The sequence below is a fragment of the Lepisma saccharinum genome, chromosome 1, assembly GCF_977018435.1.
Source record: "Lepisma saccharinum chromosome 1, izLepSacc3.1, whole genome shotgun sequence".
NCBI lineage: Eukaryota > Metazoa > Arthropoda > Insecta > Zygentoma > Lepismatidae > Lepisma > Lepisma saccharinum.
In genome coordinates this window covers 129721877-129742736 of record NC_139229.1, presented here as the reverse complement: position 1 = coordinate 129742736, position 20860 = coordinate 129721877, and the positions used below count along the sequence as shown (strand labels likewise).

The 20860-nt window shown below is 36.1% G+C and overlaps 1 protein-coding gene across 4 annotated transcripts in view; it reads right to left on the bottom strand.

Annotated features, from left to right (window-relative positions):
* Positions 1–16436: 16436 nt before the first annotated feature.
* Positions 16437–20860, bottom strand: part of Lim3 (Lim3 homeobox protein) — a 202214-nt gene continuing 197790 nt past the window's right edge. For 3 of the 4 annotated variants that reach the window (XM_083138620.1, XM_083138613.1, XM_083138626.1), the window contains exon 7: positions 16437–18097. In XM_083138620.1, the coding sequence (XP_082994746.1) occupies positions 17937–18097 (161 nt within the window). In that variant the 3' untranslated portion in view covers positions 16437–17936. The remainder of the gene's footprint in view (positions 18098–20860) is intronic. The other variant, XR_014443569.1, reaches the window with a different exon arrangement.

The window sequence follows — 20860 nt, the reverse complement described above, 5'->3', positions numbered from 1 at the left end:
ACTGAAACTAAACTTCATCTTATTCCATCATTTCACACTCATTTTAAACAGTTTTCATCCCTTCGCAGATGGAAGTAACATACAACCTCTGACAATAAAGTTCGGTGAATGATCCTGAATATCGAAAGTAGACGAATTCTTAATGAAACCTACCTTACTGTCCTTCGAAGTAGTCCCCTCCCATGGCTATGCACCGTTGAGAACGGCTGTACATGTCCTGGAAACTTTTGGAAAAGTCTTCTTTCGGGATGGTCTTCAAGACCCTCGTCACGTTCCGTTGGATGTCCGGAATATCCTCAAATCTCTGACCTTTCAAAGCGATTTTGAGGCGTGGGAAGAGAAAGGAATCTGGAGGATTCAGATCCAAATTTCTTGCAATGCATTGCTACAGAGGATGAGAGATGGTGTGTGAGGTACGACCCTGAAACGAAACGCCAAAGCATGGAATGGCGTTCTCCTGCATCACCCCGTCGGAAGAAGGCCAAGGCGGAAAAAATGTTGTTCCCTCCGGCAGGAATTCCTTGTGGATCATGCCATCACTGTCAAAGAAAGTGATAAGCATCGTCTTGATGCGTAATTTTTACGCCTTGACCTTCTTCCGACGGGGTGATGCAGGAGAACGCCATTCCATGCTTTGGCGTTTCGTTTCAGGGTCGTACCTCACACACCATCTCTCATCCTCTGTAGCAATGCATTGCAAGAAATTTGGATCTGAATCCTCCAGATTCCTTTCTCTTCCCACGCCTCAAAATCGCTTTGAAAGGTCAGAGATTTGAGGATATTCCGGACATCCAACGGAACATGACGAGGGTCTTGAACACCATCCTGAAAGAAGACTTTTCTAAAAGTTTCCAGGACATGTACAGCCGTTCTCAACGGTGCATAGCCATGGGAGGGGACTACTTCGAAGAGTAAGTTAGGTTTCATTAAGAATTCGTCTACTTTCGATATTCAGGATCATTCACCGAACTTTATTGTCAGAGGTTGTATTAAGTAACATAGCTAGTACCACTATGTAGTATAATAGAATAGGTTTACAGTTTTTTGAATTCTTCTGGAAAGGATGATAATGTTTGTAAATAATATAAACTTTCTTGTGTTGAGCTATTAGAAAACAGCAGTACCTTACATCTGTCAAATTATTTGAAGATGTACAAGGGGTAGAACTTGGAACTCGGATTTAGGGGTTAGTGTTATACACTGCTATACAGTGTCATTGCTCTACCAACTGGGCTACCTAGCCAGCCTTGGTTTCGCCCTATTTTTTGCAGTCGCTGTTTTACCTGTCTGGAATTTTCTCTGTCCATGGACATCGCCAGAAATTTTTGTAAGAGGGTCAGGCCATTGATACAAATTGAGTACTACTATCTACTATTAATTATTATCATCATGGTTCTGTATGTTATTATACATTAATAACTATTATAATTTAATAGAAATTAACCAATTTTAATTCAAATTTATTATGAGTCATTATTATTATTATTATATCTGTGGCAAGACTTCTACTTGATCCACCAGATGAATGAATATCTAGCACAGCTCTTTTTCATTTATTTTTTTACATTCATACAGTTGGTGTACTGAAATACATAGTTTTTCTATTTTGTTACAGTCAACAATGTAATGTTACCACAACGTTGTGGCAACGTTAGCCCCTAACATACCTAACATTGTTACAATGTTGAATGTATGTTGATACAACATTGTGAAAACGTTGTGTCAACGTTTAAGGGTAATTTATTTCAACGTTGCTGCAACGTAGGTTGACAACGTTGTGGCAACATATACTGAACATTATGTAGCAACGTTAGGTATGTAAGGGGTTAACATTGCCACAACTTTTTTGCAACATTACCTTCCTGCCTGTGTAGTTTACAAATATAACAACAATGCATATTTAAAATATGGTTATTTTGCATGGAAAGCTATTAACAATCTTGCCAAGCCATTTTTGTATATAATACATATGCGTCACATATTATAAAAAAATTCCTTCCACCAAAATAGGAAGAGTTTGATGAATTACCCAATCTCTAACTACACCTGGTAATTAGTTTCTTCTTGCAGTACTTAGCCCCTGATTATATAGTCTGGGATAAAATTATTTATCATGGGAGTTTCACTTGTATTGACCACATTTCATTTTCTGATCTTCCTTACAACTTCAATATTCACACATCTTTCGAAGGATAATAAAACACATTTTTTCACTAATTAAAATCCAAGTTATCCTTATTTGTGTTGCTAAAACTTATGTTTGTTTTGCATTTGAGTCGCACTTCCATCTAGCGTACGCTGTAGGAAATATAAGGTTTGGTGGTCAGTGCACACACAAATTCAGATTAAACAAAACACTCCGATCTGACGCTTGTGGTGCTCATGGTGGTGACCATCCAAACTAAAGTGTATTCAGTGGAATGTTTTATTGTAACTTTGATGCAACGTTATCACAACGTTGTTCCCCTACATACAACATTCATCATAAATACAACAAGCATACAACGTTGTGGCAACGTTATCACAATGTTGTTCCCCTACATACAACATTCATCATAAATACAACATACATACAACATTGTGGCAACGTTAGTGTGTTGACTGGGACAGTTACATGCATAAGTTAGGAGGAATAAAGCTTATGTTGTGTGACCTCTCATATAAAAGAGATTTTTGGAATTTTGAGAACTGGAAAACTACGCAAATAATTTCACGGAACGGCATGACATTCTCTCCTTTACAACATTTTTTTAAATTTAGATCGTTCTGTGCCCAAGTCCGACTCCTGCCGCGCCCTTGCTACGACTCTGTACTTGATGACACTGTAAGAAAAGTAGACATTGCGCTTCTGTGCCCTCTTGGCCGTCTGGAAAAAGAATGCAAGAAATATATCAATACTAATTCCATCTTGAGTATCATTTTGCCCTGCTACTCTTAGATTCTGTTCTATTAGCCTTGCTTTTCTTTACTACAATGTTTGCCCCCACCCCCCGTGTTACCCCCCTAGAATTGGTTTCCATCCAAAGGTTGGGGAGAGCATGCCCCCTGCCCTTCCTGTGGTTGCACCATTGACAGGGCGCAAATAATTTTGCGGGGCGCCATAACATTCTCTCTTTTACAACTTTTTCATTTAGATCGTTTGGCGCCAAGGGTCAACTCCCGCTGCCCTCTAGCTATGGCTCTGGGGCTCTGAACTTTGATAAGACGAAGAAAAGGAGGTGTTGCGAGGGAAGCGAGCAAGAAAATGTTTCGATGTGTGTTTTTATTTGCATAAAATTTGAAATTGAAGGGGGGCAATTGCCTCTCTGTGCACCCTGCAGGTGCCCTTGGCTGTCATCTAATTTCATCCCCTCATACTTTTCTTAAAGAAATAATAAGGTTATCTATTTTCAATTAAACCTAATATTATTTCTGAATTTTGAAAATTTAGTTTTTAATTTATTATAACTATACAATTTTGTATTAATTCACTGCATCCCATTGATTATGTTCATCTTAAATGCCTTTTTCTAAATAATACGAATATCAAAGCTGATAATGGACATTTCCACTTTTACATGAAAAACGTTTTAAATCCATTCACTTTACAGATAATGACACAAACATGAGATGTGCAAAATATCTCGGCGATATTTGTTTTGGTTCTCGAGAAACACGCCTTCAAACACCGCTGAAATTCACCTACTACGTCACGGATTTGAAAACGTCCTCTCCACAGACAGGAGGTCCTCTGACGTCATCACTTAGAAATGCCTGCAGGCGGGGCTTCTGCTCGTCCCGTCAACTTAGCACGAGCCGCGGAAGCGACAGAATATTCACTTGCTACTGTGTAAAACAAGTATCTTACAACTTCCAGTGCAAAAATCTGTGCTCCATTTCTTGGAGATAAATTATACCCTAGCAATATAGTAGTATATACTATAATTCAGCCACTCGGTAGAGGGTTTTCCCATTAGGGTGGCAAAGCAAACCTTGTAACAGTCAATGGCTGAACACGTGAACAGCCTTGTTCATTGCGAATACATAGGTTAGTTCTGACTGGCAAGAACTTAATGTTATAGGAATGCCTTTTCTGGAATTACAATTATTTTCGTCATAATATTTTCTTCACAAATTTTAAGATAATACTTTTAGAACACACTGGTTTACACGCCAATTTCTGCAATATAAGAGGTGATACGGTATAAAAAGATACGGTGAGTTTTTAAATGTCCTGCAGTAAATGACAGTTTTCTTCAGTTAATATATATATATTGCAAACTTTTGTATTTAGCCTACTTTTACGTCGCTTTTCTGTTCACTTTGTTTAACCGCAACGATGAGAACGCATGGTTAATTTATTATGTATCATCTTTAACATCACATTTCTTCCCACTTTTGGCTAATCGCTACAATGAAGATGAATAACTACAAGCAGTATTCGAAGTCGGGGTGCAGGAGTACACCCCCCCACACACACACACTACCACCAACTGCACAATCTAAGTATCACCCAACCTGCCATGATAAGAGACGAACTTTTCCTTCTGTCCCATCTCATTTCGAAAACATTCACTTGTCCCATCTTTTATGAGACGGTGAGCAACACTAACATTAACAATAGAAGCATCCCCCTAGCTGTCCCCAAAGTCTCGAGCAAACATCCTCCCATGTAACAATTTCCAGTTCAATGAAATGTCACTCACAAGGAAACAGTCATGCCCAGGTCGAGAGTCAAACCTGGAACATGCGACTTCCTCAGATAAATCATGTATTTTGTGTATAATAATTACAACGCCAGTTCATTCCTGGTAATTCTGAATCTGCAGTTTGGTTTCCATATATAAGCAGGATAATATTTAGTTTTCGAGGGCTGTACCGTCGAAACGAGGAGTAAAAAAAAAGTAATAAAAAAATATTAAGAAAGTTTTTTTTTTGTATTTATAATGATAAGCCTTTGCATACGTTGTTAATTTTATATTTTTCTAGACTTGAGACGAGAACGAGAATTGCCCTCCCAAACCGAGACGGATGTTTATAAATGGAAACGAGACTGTCAATGAGACATTTACAAATAAACACGAGACAGACATTTACAACTCTCAACGAGAACGAGACAGAACGAGACCAAGGCTGCCATTTCTCGTCTCGATAGGATCAACTTTTGGTATGATTAGGGTTGCTTTATTTCGTAAGTGAAAATCCAGAACACTGCTGGCCGGAAGCTTGTTGGGAAGCATGGGGGGAGGGGATGTTGGACCCGACAAAGTTGTGGGTATGTAGTCACTAAGTCACGCTAGTATTGATACTTTTCTGTTCATCTAGTGTCACTACGTTTTTAAGAACCAAATATCTTTAAGATGACTCATGGGGGGAAAATTACTGATTTGACAGTCTCAATGCAGTTTCTTATCGCAGAAATTCCGAAACTATCAGGAAATTGCAGACATTGGTCTGCAGTCCCATCTGGTGTGTGGAATTACGAAATTTCCTTCCCATCCGTATCCCGTCCTATACGTCTCTAATTTAAGAGAATGAAATAAGTCTGAAGGATTTTTTTATGAACAAGCGGATAGAACAAGGAAACTGGTAATTTTAGTGAACCAAAAAAAGAGGGGGGTTGGACCCGTTGAATCCCCCTTAAATACGCCCATGGTTATACACATTATTTCCTTGTAATAATTATACATAAACTAAGTATAGATATGTACTGTGCAACTAATGTAATCTTCTCAGTATATTTTCTCTTATCTGCACAAAAATATTTGATCATAATTTGCGCAACAGAAATGGAACACAAATTGAAATTGCTTTCTGGAAAAGGAAGTTAAATAGGCTTTATAAATAAAATGAAGAATGTGAATTGCACTACATAGGTTACGGTAAATATCGATAAATATAAGTTTAAAAAATATTTTTGAGTGTCTGGTCAGCAAATAATTTTATAAGCAATACTTTTCGCATGGCCTGAGAACACACACGCAGCTGAACCCTTTCATTTATCTTGCACGTGAGCAGCAGGGATATTTCATAGAAGAATGATCATTACAAAGCATAGCTTTCCTTTCTCCTATCGCTCCTTCTTCCATTATTTAAATCGGTACAGATTTGTAAAACTGCTGCACGTGTTCGTTCTCCGTGGGCTACCCATCCGGAACTGGACGCTCGAAGCAGACGACAAACGAGCTCTCCCTAAGGAGTGACGTAGTAACATGGCGGCGGCGTGTTTTCAGCGCAACGCTAGCCTCGCAACTTTGGAAGTCTCGTTTCTGCCTTAAACTGGACGCAGAGAAACGCGAAAACTTGCAGGGGTCATTTTTCCAGGGTGTAGTTTTTAAAATTGTTGTAAAAAAAATTGAGTGGAAATGTCCATTAAAAAAAAAGTAAAAGTTGTAATTACTTTATCCTTTCGGATTTCTTAGGGGGGCGAAATTTGGAACACCTTTTATGTTTTTACTGAGATCAAATTCTTTTTAAATTAATTTCTTTTGGTAATAATTAGAGAGGCTTGACTCCTATGCCGACCCAGCCAGAGGCAGGAAACGGAAAGGGATGATGATGATTTTTATTATTATACAGGCGATTTGGCTTGGTTTCCAGGTGAAGGGATAGTTAATGGAAGTAAAGACAAATAAATGTTGCACCTCTTACAAGTCGTTCCATGCCAAATCAACACATATGTACAATTTTCAACTGGATCTTATCAGATTTTCATGAAATTTGGGGAGAACTCAGTAACTGTGAAAATTATGTCTGTCAATCTGTTGTGGCACCATTTTGAATTTGAAAATTTTACCATGCCAGAATGATCTATAGTTTTGTATAGTCAAGATGAGACGGGTCGAGACTTGCCACAGCCTCGTCTCGTTTCCTCTGTGATGAGATCCTTCTCGTTCTTGTTTGTGCTTGTTCTCGTCTCGGTCTCGACTCGGAGGTTTGTTAAAACTTACTCTAGATTCACTTATTCTCGCATAGGCTAATCGGTACTCGATCTACAGATTTAATATAAATAGACATACCTGCAAATAATTTATCTGATAGAATTGTATGAAATTTTCAATTCATTTACGTAAGCATAAAATGGGTGGAAATAAGTTCTAATTTATATAATTTCATAGGTAATAAAAATTTCTCACCATTTATTTTGTGGCAATTGTAGAAGTATTTAGTTTCGGAAACATATAATTGAAAAGTTTGAAAGGAAAGAATGTCAGTACTTTATCTGAAGCAGCAATGGCTTCAATGCGATTTACTGAAACTAAACTTCATCTTATTCCATCATTTCACACTCATTTTAAACAGTTTTCATCCCTTCGCAGGAAAAATTGTTGTTCCCTCCGGCAGGAATTCCTTGTGGATCATGCCATCACTGTCAAAGAAAGTGATAAGCATCGTCTTGATGCGTAATTTTTACGCCTTGACCTTCTTCCGACGGGGTGATGCAGGAGAACGCCATTCCATGCTTTGGCGTTTCGTTTCAGGGTCGTACCTCACACACCATCTCTCATCCTCTGTAGCAATGCATTGCAAGAAATTTGGATCTGAATCCTCCAGATTCCTTTCTCTTCCCACGCCTCAAAATCGCTTTGAAAGGTCAGAGATTTGAGGATATTCCGGACATCCAACGGAACATGACGAGGGTCTTGAACACCATCCTGAAAGAAGACTTTTCTAAAAGTTTCCAGGACATGTACAGCCGTTCTCAACGGTGCATAGCCATGGGAGGGGACTACTTCGAAGAGTAAGTTAGGTTTCATTAAGAATTCGTCTACTTTCGATATTCAGGATCATTCACCGAACTTTATTGTCAGAGGTTGTATTAAGTAACATAGCTAGTACCACTATGTAGTATAATAGAATAGGTTTACAGTTTTTTGAATTCTTCTGGAAAGGATGATAATGTTTGTAAATAATATAAACTTTCTTGTTTTGAGCTATTAGAAAACAGCAGTACCTTACATCTGTCAAATTATTTGAAGATGTACAAGGGGTAGAACTTGGAACTCGGATTTAGGGGTTAGTGTTATACACTGCTATACAGTGTCATTGCTCTACCAACTGGGCTACCTAGCCAGCCTTGGTTTCGCCCTATTTTTTGCAGTCGCTGTTTTACCTGTCTGGAATTTTCTCTGTCCATGGACATCGCCAGAAATTTTTGTAAGAGTTTCAGGCCATTGATACAAATTGAGTACTACTATCTACTACTCCCTCTGTCCCATAATTATTGTCCGGTACACTTTTGTTTGTTGTCCCATAATAATTGTCCGATATTCAAGCTGTGACATTGGTGTATACAGAAGAAGAAAATGAAACACGGAAATGAGTCATACAACTTTATTACTCAAGGAACAGTACAAATTGGTCGATCAAGTATCCAAAAGAACATAAATACAAAGTAATCAATCCAGGATCAATACAAAGTGACCAAGAAGTTTGACAAAATAAAACATCAAGGCGGAAGAGATTGTTGGTCCAGGAAGGTTGTCATCCCATCAATGAGCTAGATCTAGTGCTGCAGTGCTGCTGTAGCCTCGTCGTAAATGTTTCGAGGACACTCCAAGCGAGATGGCAGGACGTTTCGGCGGTTCAAGTGTGCTTTTTACATATGGGGAATCCTGTAGTTGTTCCCACCTTTGGAGGAGCATGATTTTAATGAGACAGGACTGCAAAGTGAAAAAGATGTTGTTGAGCTTGTCGCGTTGTCAGATCAGAGAAATATGTTTCAACGGCGGCGATCAACTCATCAATAGTTTGTGGAGCTGCCTGATGCTGGAGAGACTGAATTGCCCGGAAGTACCACAGATCTAAAACATTCATGTCCAGACTGTTTGGCGGTTGCCATACGAGATCCAAAGTGATTCCACTGGCCGATGCATCATCCATCCAGGCGCGGTCATTGGGAACAATATGCGGACGCGCATTGTCCTGCTGAACGGACACCTGGATTCTCCCTGCGCGCAGTCCACGAGGCCATTGTGCATCTATGGCTGGGATTAACTTATTGATGAGCATGTCCCGGTGAACATCTTTGGTAACAGTTAATGGTTTGGTGACCATTGTACCATCAGGACGATTCCTACTGTTCCTCTTGGCAGGTTCCTTGCTGACGAACGGCCAAATGCATAACTTACCATTAAACCACTGCTTGCGACCAGGATCCCAACGAGACCGGGCGACGGCAGCCAGAAACAAGATGTTGGGAATAAAAGATTTGATTTTACATGTTCACTGCGGGTTTGGTTCGTTGGGCAGCAAGTACAATTTCTGACCGTCCTTCATCAGGTAGAACGATTTTTCATCCACATGAACTGTCTCCATCATCATGTTGAACTTCGGATTTCCGCTTTCAGGACAAGCGACTGTGGTAGGATCCAACATTGACAAGGCAAATTTTAGACGTTCCGTCTTGTTGCTATCAGTCAATAATGGCTTCAGCGCATTCGTATGCACTCTGATCTCTCCTGCCTTCACACGCCTGTGTAGGGTACTCTTAGCAACATTTAGCGCCACTGCCATTGAACGAATACTCTGCCACTTTCGCAGCGGTAGGTGCTGTAGTCGTCATGGCACCTTTCTTCACTACGCCAGCCGTACTGTTTTCAAAGAGAAACTCGTACACTGCCTGTCGTTTACTGTCCGTGAGGTTCTTGCTACACCTGTCGCTTCCTATCATGGGTTGTGTGTTCATGGCTGTTCTTCTCACACGTACTCACTGATGGAGTGCTCTACTAACGATTTGCAGCGTGCCTTGCTAGACCGGTTTGCATACAGTGCCACACCGGTATATTGCAACCCAACGCCTCCTTTTGGTAATCGTCTGGGAGGTATTTCTTGCTAGTTGCGATAAGGTCACGTTGTTCCTCTTCACAATCTTGAAGACTGATCTACTGTGCCTCTTCTCATCCGCGTGCTTTCCATCTGCCTCTTCGTCTGTAATTCCTGTACTACCATTTTGGCATACCGGACTATAATTATGGGACAGAGGGAGTATTAATTATTATCATCATGGTTCTGTATGTTATTATACATTAATAACTATTATAATTTAATAGAAATTAACCAATTTTAATTCAAATTTATTATGAGTCATTATTATTATTATTATTATTATTATTATATCTGTGGCAAGACTTCTACTTGATCCACCAGATGAATGAATATCTAGCACAGCTCTTTTTCATTTATTTTTTTACATTCATACAGTTGGTGTACTGAAATACATAGTTTTTCTATTTTGTTACAGTCAACAATGTAATGTTACCACAACATTGTGGCAACGTTAGCCCCTAACATACCTAACATTGTTACAATGTTGAATGTATGTTGATACAACATTGTGAAAACGTTGTGTCAACGTTTAAGGGTAATTTATTTCAACGTTGCTGCAACGTAGGTTGACAACGTTGTGGCAACATATACTGAACATTATGTAGCAACGTTAGGTATGTAAGGGGTTAACATTGCCACAACTTTTTTGCAACATTACCTTCCTGCCTGTGTAGTTTACAAATATAACAACAATGCATATTTAAAATATGGTTATTTTGCATGGAAAGCTATTAACAATCTTGCCAAGCCATTTTTGTATATAATACATATGCGTCACATATTATAAAAAAATTCCTTCCACCAAAATAGGAAGAGTTTGATGAATTACCCAATCTCTAACTACACCTGGTAATTAGTTTCTTCTTGCAGTACTTAGCCCCTGATTATATAGTCTGGGATAAAATTATTTATCATGGGAGTTTCACTTGTATTGACCACATTTCATTTTCTGATCTTCCTTACAACTTCAATATTCACACATCTTTCGAAGGATAATAAAACACATTTTTTCACTAATTAAAATCCAAGTTATCCTTATTTGTGTTGCTAAAACTTATGTTTGTTTTGCATTTGAGTCGCACCCCAGTCAACAAGGTAATGTTACCACAACGTTGTGGCAACGTTAGCCCCTAACATACGTAACGTTGTTACAACGTTGAATGTATGTTGATACAACGTTGTGAAAACGTTGTGTCAACGTTTAAGGGTCATTTATTTCAACGTTGCTGCAACGTTGGTTGACAACGTTGTCGCAACACATACTGAACATTATATAGCAACATTAGGTATGTAAGGCGTTAACGTTGCCACAACTTTTTTGCAACATTACCTTGCTGCCTGTGTAATTTACGAATATAACAATGCAATGCACATTTAAAATATGGTTATTTCACATGGTAAGCTATTAGCAATCTTGCCAAGCCATTTTTGTATATACTACATATGTGTAACAGAAAAAACTCATGTTTGCAACATCACAGTTTCTCTTTACATATTATAGAAACTTTTCCTGCTACACCAAAATAGACAATTGTTAATCTGGAGATTTTCATACATTACCAAATCTCTAACTACACCTGGTAATCAGTTTCTTTTTGCAGCACTTAGCTCCTGATTATATAGTCTGGGATAAAAATATTTATCATGGGAGTTTCACTTGTATTCAACATATTTCATTTTTTGATCTTCCTTACAACTTCAATATTCACACATCTTTCGAAGGATAATAAAACACATTTTTTCACTAATTACAATTGAAGTTATCCTTATTTGTGTTACTAAAAGTTATGTTTGTTTTGCATTTCAGTCGCACTGCCATCTAGTGTACGCTGTAGGAAATATAAGGTTTGGTGGTCAGTGCACATACAAATTCAGATTAAACAAAACACTCCGATCTGACACTTGTGGCGCTCATGGTGGTGACCATCCAAACTAAAGCGTATACAGTGGAATGTTTTTTTTGTAACGTTGATGCAACGTTATCACAACGTTGTTTCCCTACATACAACATTCATTATAAATACAACGTTGTGGCAACGTTGTTCCCCTACATACAACATTCATCATAAATACAACATACATACAACGTTGTGGCAACGTTAGTGTGTTGACTGGGACTTCCATCTAGCGTACGCTGTAGGAAATATAAGGTTTGGTGGTCAGTGCACACACAAATTCAGATTAAACAAAACACTCCGATCTGACGCTTGTGGTGCTCATGGTGGTGACCATCCAAACTAAAGTGTATTCAGTGGAATGTTTTATTGTAACTTTGATGCAACGTTATCACAACGTTGTTCCCCTACATACAACATTCATCATAAATACAACAAGCATACAACGTTGTGGCAACGTTATCACAATGTTGTTCCCCTACATACAACATTCATCATAAATACAACATACATACAACATTGTGGCAACGTTAGTGTGTTGACTGGGACAGTTACATGCATAAGTTAGGAGGAATAAAGCTTATGTTGTGTGACCTCTCATATAAAAGAGATTTTTGGAATTTTGAGAACTGGAAAACTATTTATTCTTTTAATTAAATGGTAGAATAGGGTAATATAACCTGTTCCTGTATTATACAGTAAATTCTTTTGATCTAACACAATTTTCACTTTGGTTATTCTGTTTGTATACTAACTGAACCTTATTTCAATTATTAACAATAAAAATAACAAGCTTTCTTCTTCATTGTAACATGAAATTAAAGTTGTCAATGTAAAGGGGGAGAGGAGTCTATGGACCTGTTTGACCTCCCATCCCAATGCCCATGTCTCTGTCAGATGGTCAGATCTGTTGCCTTTGAAACACTTTTGACGTCGACAGTGTCTAGTTTCTCCGAGCATACATATGTAAATTACCGTTGCGGTAAGAGACAGAGACAACTCCGCACAGGTAAATCAGCGACAACGAAAAATCTGGCGAAACAAAGGCTGGCTCGGTAGCTCAGTTGGTAGAGCATTGGCACGGTATGCCAGAGACTCGAGTCTGGGTCCTGGTAACAACCTGCATATTTTTCTGGAACTATCAGTCAACAAAATATGTGCATCCCCTATTCCACTCTGAATAGCAAGAAATGTAACAAAGGAAATTTAAAAGTATGTTACAAATGAATTGCAACAATGTGTGATGCAAGTTTTATAGGAAACTGAACCCTTGTTACACCCTTCGCCAAATTCGGTAATACAATATCTACAATGTTAAATTTAACAATAGAACACTCTTCTCATATTATGTCAATTCTGTAATCTTACCTAAAGCTTGTTGACTAACCTGTAAGCTGCTTTCTGGTTAGTAGAAGGTTTTTAGAGATTATGATGTGTGCTGATTTGATCAAGTGTAAAGTTTTTATTTTTTTTACTACTTTTGTGATTAATGTTGTTACTACTGAATCAATATTTCTTTTCAGTGTAATGACTATGTATAACTAATGTCAGTAGAAGCTATATTTAGTATTGACTGACAGGAAATATATAAGGTAGTGTGGAAGCTCGTGATATTTGAGAAGTTTTCAAAGCACAAAAAGCATAACCCTTCTTATAACTTAGAAACATGAAGTATCAACATTTCAGTGCTAAAAGTAGGTATCTGCTAAATTTCAAATTCTTGCTCATAGAGGCTCCATTACTTTGGGCTCCAACAGCTAAACATAATACTAAGTTATCTAAATGTGCCTTTTTCTCAAAACTGTCTTGACTGGAGTTATGCAACTTGTGCTCTGAACCCCTCATTTCATCCAGGGCCTTAAGTTTATCCCACATCTTAGGTGCCTCAGAGTAGGCTGGTAACGTCTTGTTCTCCATTAAAGAAGTGATGGTAAGTTTTCAAAGTGATGAAAACCAGGGAACGTAACACCCTCCTACCTAGCTTCGCTGTGTATGAACATAAAAATGTTACATTTATCTAGACAAGGAATTCAATACTCATAAAAAGTTCTGAATGTTCTAGGCTTATTCTCTTCTTGAGATTAAAAGATAATGTACTACATGTACATAAGTTTATGTAAATTTATATTATTAGACTAGAGCAAGGTCAGTCAAAATGGAAGACGAACTATACATTATTCTACACATATCAAAATTTCTCTTATTTTATTTAATCACAAACTGAAAGTTAATTATCAGATAAATATACAGTTCTTTTTCAGTGTAACATGTGATAGAAACATTGTACAGAAGACAATAATCAGCATTTACACTCAATAAATAATTTACAAACCAGAACAAAATATATTTTTGTATAATGTTACAATTAAAATATACATAAGTTGCCTTACAAACTTAACGTTGTTGTGACTAGCATATCTTTGGCTTGAATAACAGCATTTTAATGTATGACTAGTATTTGTTTTGTTCTATTGGTAGAATGTTGTTGTTAGAGTAAGAATTGATGAAAATTGTAAGTTTGTTCATTTGCGGAAAGTTTCTTAACACAGTGAAACCTTGATTTTACGTTTTTCAGTACACCAATGTGAAAAACCTAAAATGTGAAAACATTTCTCAAAGGAAATTAAATCAGGAAAACTTAAAATTCTCAAAACTTTTATAGCATTTTACTCTACTGACACCATTAAGATTGAATGTATAATGCAGGAAAATGTAAAATCCAGGAACATAAAATCAGGGTTCCACTTAATTTAATTTTAACTGAAGATACAGATTGCATTTTTAGTTTAGTGCTTGAATACCGCAGGAAATGATAAGAGTTCCAAATTCGAATCTTGAATGAAAACTGAAATATTGACCCAATTAGATGTAAATTATTATTATCTGTTATCTGTATTATTTGAAAAATTCATAAACATTTTTTCTCTGGTCCACTATATTTTGATTTTTGGTGAACAACAGAAAGAATATGGAATCTTCAGCATTATACTGTACAAATGACACCCCTTCTTATCATATGCATTCATCATACATCATCTCCTAAACATAAAACATATCCTAAACCTACTATATGTTGATAGTTTTATGCTTGTCTTGCATTATTTTTTACATTTTAAACAGCTTCTAGTTTATTAACAGGTATTGTTGTTAATATATATTTGTAAACCTGATATTTTAATGTTAACAATATTCTAAATTTTTGTGAATAATACTAAAATGTTCTTTCATAGCTTAGCATGTAGGTGAAAATTAATTTCTGATCTCTATAAACACATTTTTTATAGTTAATAATTTGCAATCATAGTTTCCAAATCATCAAATATATTTTTATTACCATGGGAAATAGCATTTTTATTAATCTTAAAGAATAATTTTCTGTCACTAATGACGATTTCAATACAATACAATATAATATAATAAAACTATATCATATCAAATATATCATAGCAATGAGAGGGTTTTTCTTGTTTCATCAGGTGTTCATGAACTATCAACTCATTATTTAAACGAAGTAAGAAATGCAACTCCTATTAACTTAAAAAAAACTACAATATTTCCTCAATAATTGTTCACAGTTTATTTTAATTTACTAAATGCCGCACATCAAGTGGTTTTGTTGTTGATACAAGAGTGTCCATATAAAAAAAATCTAAATTAGAAATTGATACTTACAATCATGGTATCAGCATGCATTGAAAAGATCTTAAATTGATGAATATGTATAAGAAGGGATTATTGTAGAAAACCCTTTTTTTTTACAATCTGTATCTTCCCTCAGACTTTTAAATTTGAAACTTCAATGTATTTTTCCTTTCAATCTTACAAAATATTGATAATCACACAACAACATATTTTTTCTAATATTTTATAAACATAAATATCTTTATCTATCTTGAAGAAATCAAGAGGCATCATATTTAAATTCAATTATATCCAGTTTTAGAATGAATTAATGTTTTACTAGCATTTACTAACAGTGGCTTTTGACAATTTTCTATTTAATTTCTAGCCAAATTATTTTGATGAAATGGAACTTTCAGTATTTCAATTGTTCTGTTCTGAACCTTTCATTAACACATAATTGTGTGACAAAACCATTATTTTTTGACTATAAATCTATCTGAACATGTTTTAAAGCACCACTTTTATATAAAGTAAAACTTGATATTTTTGTCTTTGTTGTGGTTTTCCTAAAGTAATTATCTACTTTCTTTGAGCTATTACATATTTTCTTCACATGATTGTAGTAACAATATAAAATACTATATTAGTGGAAAACCAAATTTTCCCAGCAAGACTTGATGCTCCAATAAAGGAACATTATGATCTGAGACAAAAACTTGAAATATGCTTGAACATCACAATTCAGTGCAAAATAATTGTACTAAAAGTAGGAATTTTGGCTAGGTGATAAAACTAAATACTTTTAAAGATTTGTCATTACATAAATAAATTGTTTAAGAAACTTTGACTAGGCAATGTAAATTATTGAATCACAACGTCAACTGAATATAAATCTTAATCTTCGTCAATATTCCCGAAGTTGGTTTATATGCTTATAATTTAAAGTTTCTAGGATCCATGAATGTATTTAAAACTATAGAGCATGTGCTAATTTCCCAACAAGAACTCATTTGAACTGAGAATAATAGAATATAATGAAAGTATTCATGATGTTAAACTTATTGAGAAGTTAGTTTATCATAAACTTGTATTCTTTCTGGCAATAATCAGGAGGATACCTTTTTCTAAGCTTGGAGAATTTTCAAAAAATTCCCCAACCCCATACCATGTTGAACCATTTCAACATTCCCTACCACATTCCCACGGCTCAACCAAACATCTCTGCACCTATAAGTTACCACATGGAGCACTGGCAGTATTGAAAATCTGTCATTCTGAGAAACATTTGATTTTTTTTTATCTGATAGTGAAAAAATGCAGTACATACATGCCAGTAATAATTGTAAAGAAACTCAGGTTGGTTTTAATGTTTATCAAATCCTCTAACAGAATGGGAAGTGTCACAAAATTAAGTGATTAAACTTGATGTAAAAATTTGTAGCAACACACGAGACATGTTGGGGCAACTTCTCAGTACACTAAGCTGGAAAAAAGGGAATAATTGGAAAACACAGTGAATATATACTCATGTCAACCAGTTCTCACGATCACTTCTACAAAAACAAAACACAGTGACATAACTTCAAATCTTGCATCACTTCTCACAAAACAAAATAAAACCCACACTTGGATATACATCTATAGACAGTCTAATTAATATTTTTCAGTTCCTTATATTTTAGTACATCTTGAACTTCTATTTACATACAGGTTAGAAATTCTTGCTATAGACCGATCAAGAAAACTGAAAGGTCAAGCTATGCCCACTTGTAAAAATTTGCTTGAATTTGTAGTTGTACGCAATATATCTTATACGTTGACCTTCACACTTCACTGTTTGGCTTTGTTCCCATATTTGTACAAGGATATTTCTATTTCAAAATTCCTTTTTGTTCCCAATGTTTTGACATCCAAATCTTTACATGCAACAAATTAAATTGTCTTGCCTGCGTGTATGATATTTCATATTTTTTTGTGAATGTCTTTTTGTAGAGTGCCAATTGTCTTCATATTTGTATCTTAGGCCTATTAATGAATAATGATTTTCATTCAAGTTTCACTTAATTGATGATAATTCTTTTATGAGAAGTTTAGCTCATACAAGGTACAACATTATCACTTCATGTTTTTCGCATGAATATCACTACATACACATAATGTCTTGTTAACTGGTAGAATAAAATTGTTCCAAAATGTTACTGGGCTGCTGCTCTACACCTTTTTGCCATTTGAAATTTGAAGTGTGAATTGAATAATTGAATAAATATGACTTACATTTTCTTAATAGTTCAGTTGGACATGCCATATTACTCTAATATCTTGAAACATTATCACCATTTCACAGCATCGATTTTGCTTCTGTTGTGACAAACACACAGTTAGCACACTCACACACCTTCCACAAATGTCCACTGCAAATTGGCCATTGATGTCCAGATAAAAGTAAAAAGACCCATACACACTTTAAGATGATGTGGGGGAAAATACAGAATTTCAGTTTTTCTTCTAGTTTCATGGAATTTTCCCAACACTTAAATTTACTTGGACATTTACATTTCTTGGAATGTCATGGCATTAAAAAGACCAATTCTGCTGGTCTTAGGTACGGTGTCAGTACTGTTGTCCAGATGAGCTTACTTCCCCGAGCCAAGAATCTGGGCTAGGTGGAAAATCCGGGTAGCCATGGTTACTGCTTCCGTTGCTAAGATCCGATGCAGGTCCATTTGCTAGTACAGGATGAGGAACAATGTGCCCTGGAGGTGGGCCTTGACCTGAAATATAAAACAAAATGATCTTACTATTGAACAAGTTTCAGAAATCACATTTTAAAATGCATTCTATCTTAAGGTTCCAAAAACTAAAAATAATAGCATAATGTTGGCATCAAGCTTACATAAATACAGATAGAATAATTCCTTATGCACTTGCTTGCAAGATTGGCCATGACTCGTACCATGCCAAACACCTGAACTGCAATAGAACTCGTGTTGACCAAACAATGTTTGGGTGCTTGATCCACATGAAACTGGATTCTGACTGGAATATTCACCTTACAACTCACTCACCTTCACAAGAAACAGGAGTTTCTAAATGCTCTGCTTATATATTCTTACCAAAAAGCTTTTAAAATTGAAACCCTACAAAATGACATTAGTGTAGACATTGCAACCTTCTGACCCAAATGTTAGAGTTGGATTCTGAGAATATTAAGATGTGTTCATAGCAGAGAGATTGAGCTGAGGTGGTCCAGCAGTTGGGGCATCTGACCAAGGTTCAGTTCCCACCTTCTCCCTGCAGCCCCTAATAAATTGGGTCCTGGAAACAACCTTGGCAAATGGGTCGGAGGCAGGCAGAACATGGTGCTGATCACATGACCAAGTCAGGAATATGTGGTGCCCTGCACACCTCCCCTATGTGTCTTCATGGCATGGTGCAATTAGCACGGAGTATCTTTAGTTTGTACATCTCCTTTTTTTTATTTTTAACAATGATTGATTTTTATCTCCACAGGCACATCAGTAACAAAATGGCCGGTAGTGGAACTATGGGAAACCAGAAGACATCTTTTCTTAAACAGCATCAGTTGTATATGAATGAAGATCATAATTCTCCTTTAACGTGGGTGAGTTTTAAGGTAAGTTTAATTAATTATTGCTTGGTTGGAAACCTGATTGTGTGGATGTGCTAGAAGTCACCTAGTTTTACATACTGCGTGACCACTGCTAGCCTTATGGTAGCTGTACATGGAGCTTTGTGCACTTGGTTGCGTGGGGAATGGAAATCACTCCCTGTACATAGAAAAAATGAGTATATATATTCCCCATGTTTTCCAATTATTCCCTTTGTCCAGATTAGTGTGTTGAGAAGTTATTGTAACATGTAATGTATGTTGTGTGAAAATCTGCTCAAACTCTTTGCTTAGTCCTAATACCTGCAGTTTCTTCATATCTCTGTTTGAGGGGAGAAAGGGACTTTGTATTTTCAGTCTATAGATATCTAAGTGTGGGTTCTCTTTTTTTGTGAGAGGTGATGCAAGATTTGAAGTTATGTCACTGTGGTTCGTTATGGTAGAAGTGATTATGAAAACTGATCGACATGAATATGTATTCACTGTGTTTTTCAATTATTCCCTTGTCCTGGTTAATGTGTTGAGAAATTGCACCAACATGATGTGTGTATTGTGAAAAACTGCTCAAACTCTTTGATCAGTCACATTATCTGCAGTTTCTGAATGTGTTTGTTTGAGTGCAGAGGGAAAGAGAGTTTGTATTTTCAATATTTTAGTACATAAATTAATACACTTATGACAATCGATCTTCGATTATATGTTTCTCAGAGGTTAAAAATAAACTTAAAATGCAGGAAAATGTATAATTTGGGGGAACATTCTAATGTTTTGTTACATAGTGACCAGTAAGATGTTAGGAAGTGGAAAACCTGAAAGCATAACTTTATGATTCCACTGTACAGCATGCCGATTGGTGACAGATAATATTGAATGGACAACTCACAACAAAAATTTTCTAATTTTATCCTAGCTTGGGTATGGGTGTTGTTTTGTTGTTTCATGTAACCATCATTCATTTTCAAAATTGTATTTAGCCTAAAGAGGCAAGAAATCAAGGTAAAATCGAAAAAATAATAATCCACTGTATGGTGAATGGGTGGTAATGGCAGGAGTCCGCTAAATTCTACTCAAACGTTTTACTTAAAAAATAAAAAAATGGCTTAGAAAGAGTTGTGCCGAACATTTTTCTTGTTCTGTAAATATCACAGCATCAGTTCTTGCTCCCAAGGTCCTCATTATGTCATTAACTTATGGCAAGCGGATGTTAAAAATATTGTGCAAGACATTAAAAGTACAAGGAAGGCATTCTTCTGCAGTATAAACTACAGAGCTGCAGAACCTCCAAATTTTTCCCAGATATACCATTGATCCTCTTCACTATGTTTAACCTCAAGAGATAGGACTTAAGATAAAATAAAAGTACAAAGCATAAAGGAGTTGTATTTAAATCCATATTCATAGAGAGTTCAGTGCATCTTCCATATGAAATGATTTGAAGCGATTTCCAGTTAAAATATATGGAGGGAAACAAAACAACCCACAACTGTGAGACAAAAATAAGGAAATGGAGATGGATTGACCACACCTTAAGAGAATGTTATCTTAAAAGTTCGCATAACCACTTTTTATAGAGGCGTCTTCAAGAGAACGCACAGAAGAACAATAGAGTGGACAATAAAAGGGTAGCTCAGAAAGAAAGATCAAAGATTTGATACTTGATAAAATTAAATGAAAACATTTATCTTGAAAAAGGGCCATCCCTTATACCGTGCATGTAATACATATAACTTACAGTACATCTAACTGTTGTGAAACTGACAACTCAACTTATTATCAAGAAACACCGAACAAATGTTGAAGCAAGGTGGATTGATTTATATCAGGTGATTTTTTTTAAAAAAATCACTGATTTAAATAACTTTAAATAAATGTTGATTAATTAATTTGCTTTATTTTACTTCGTTTT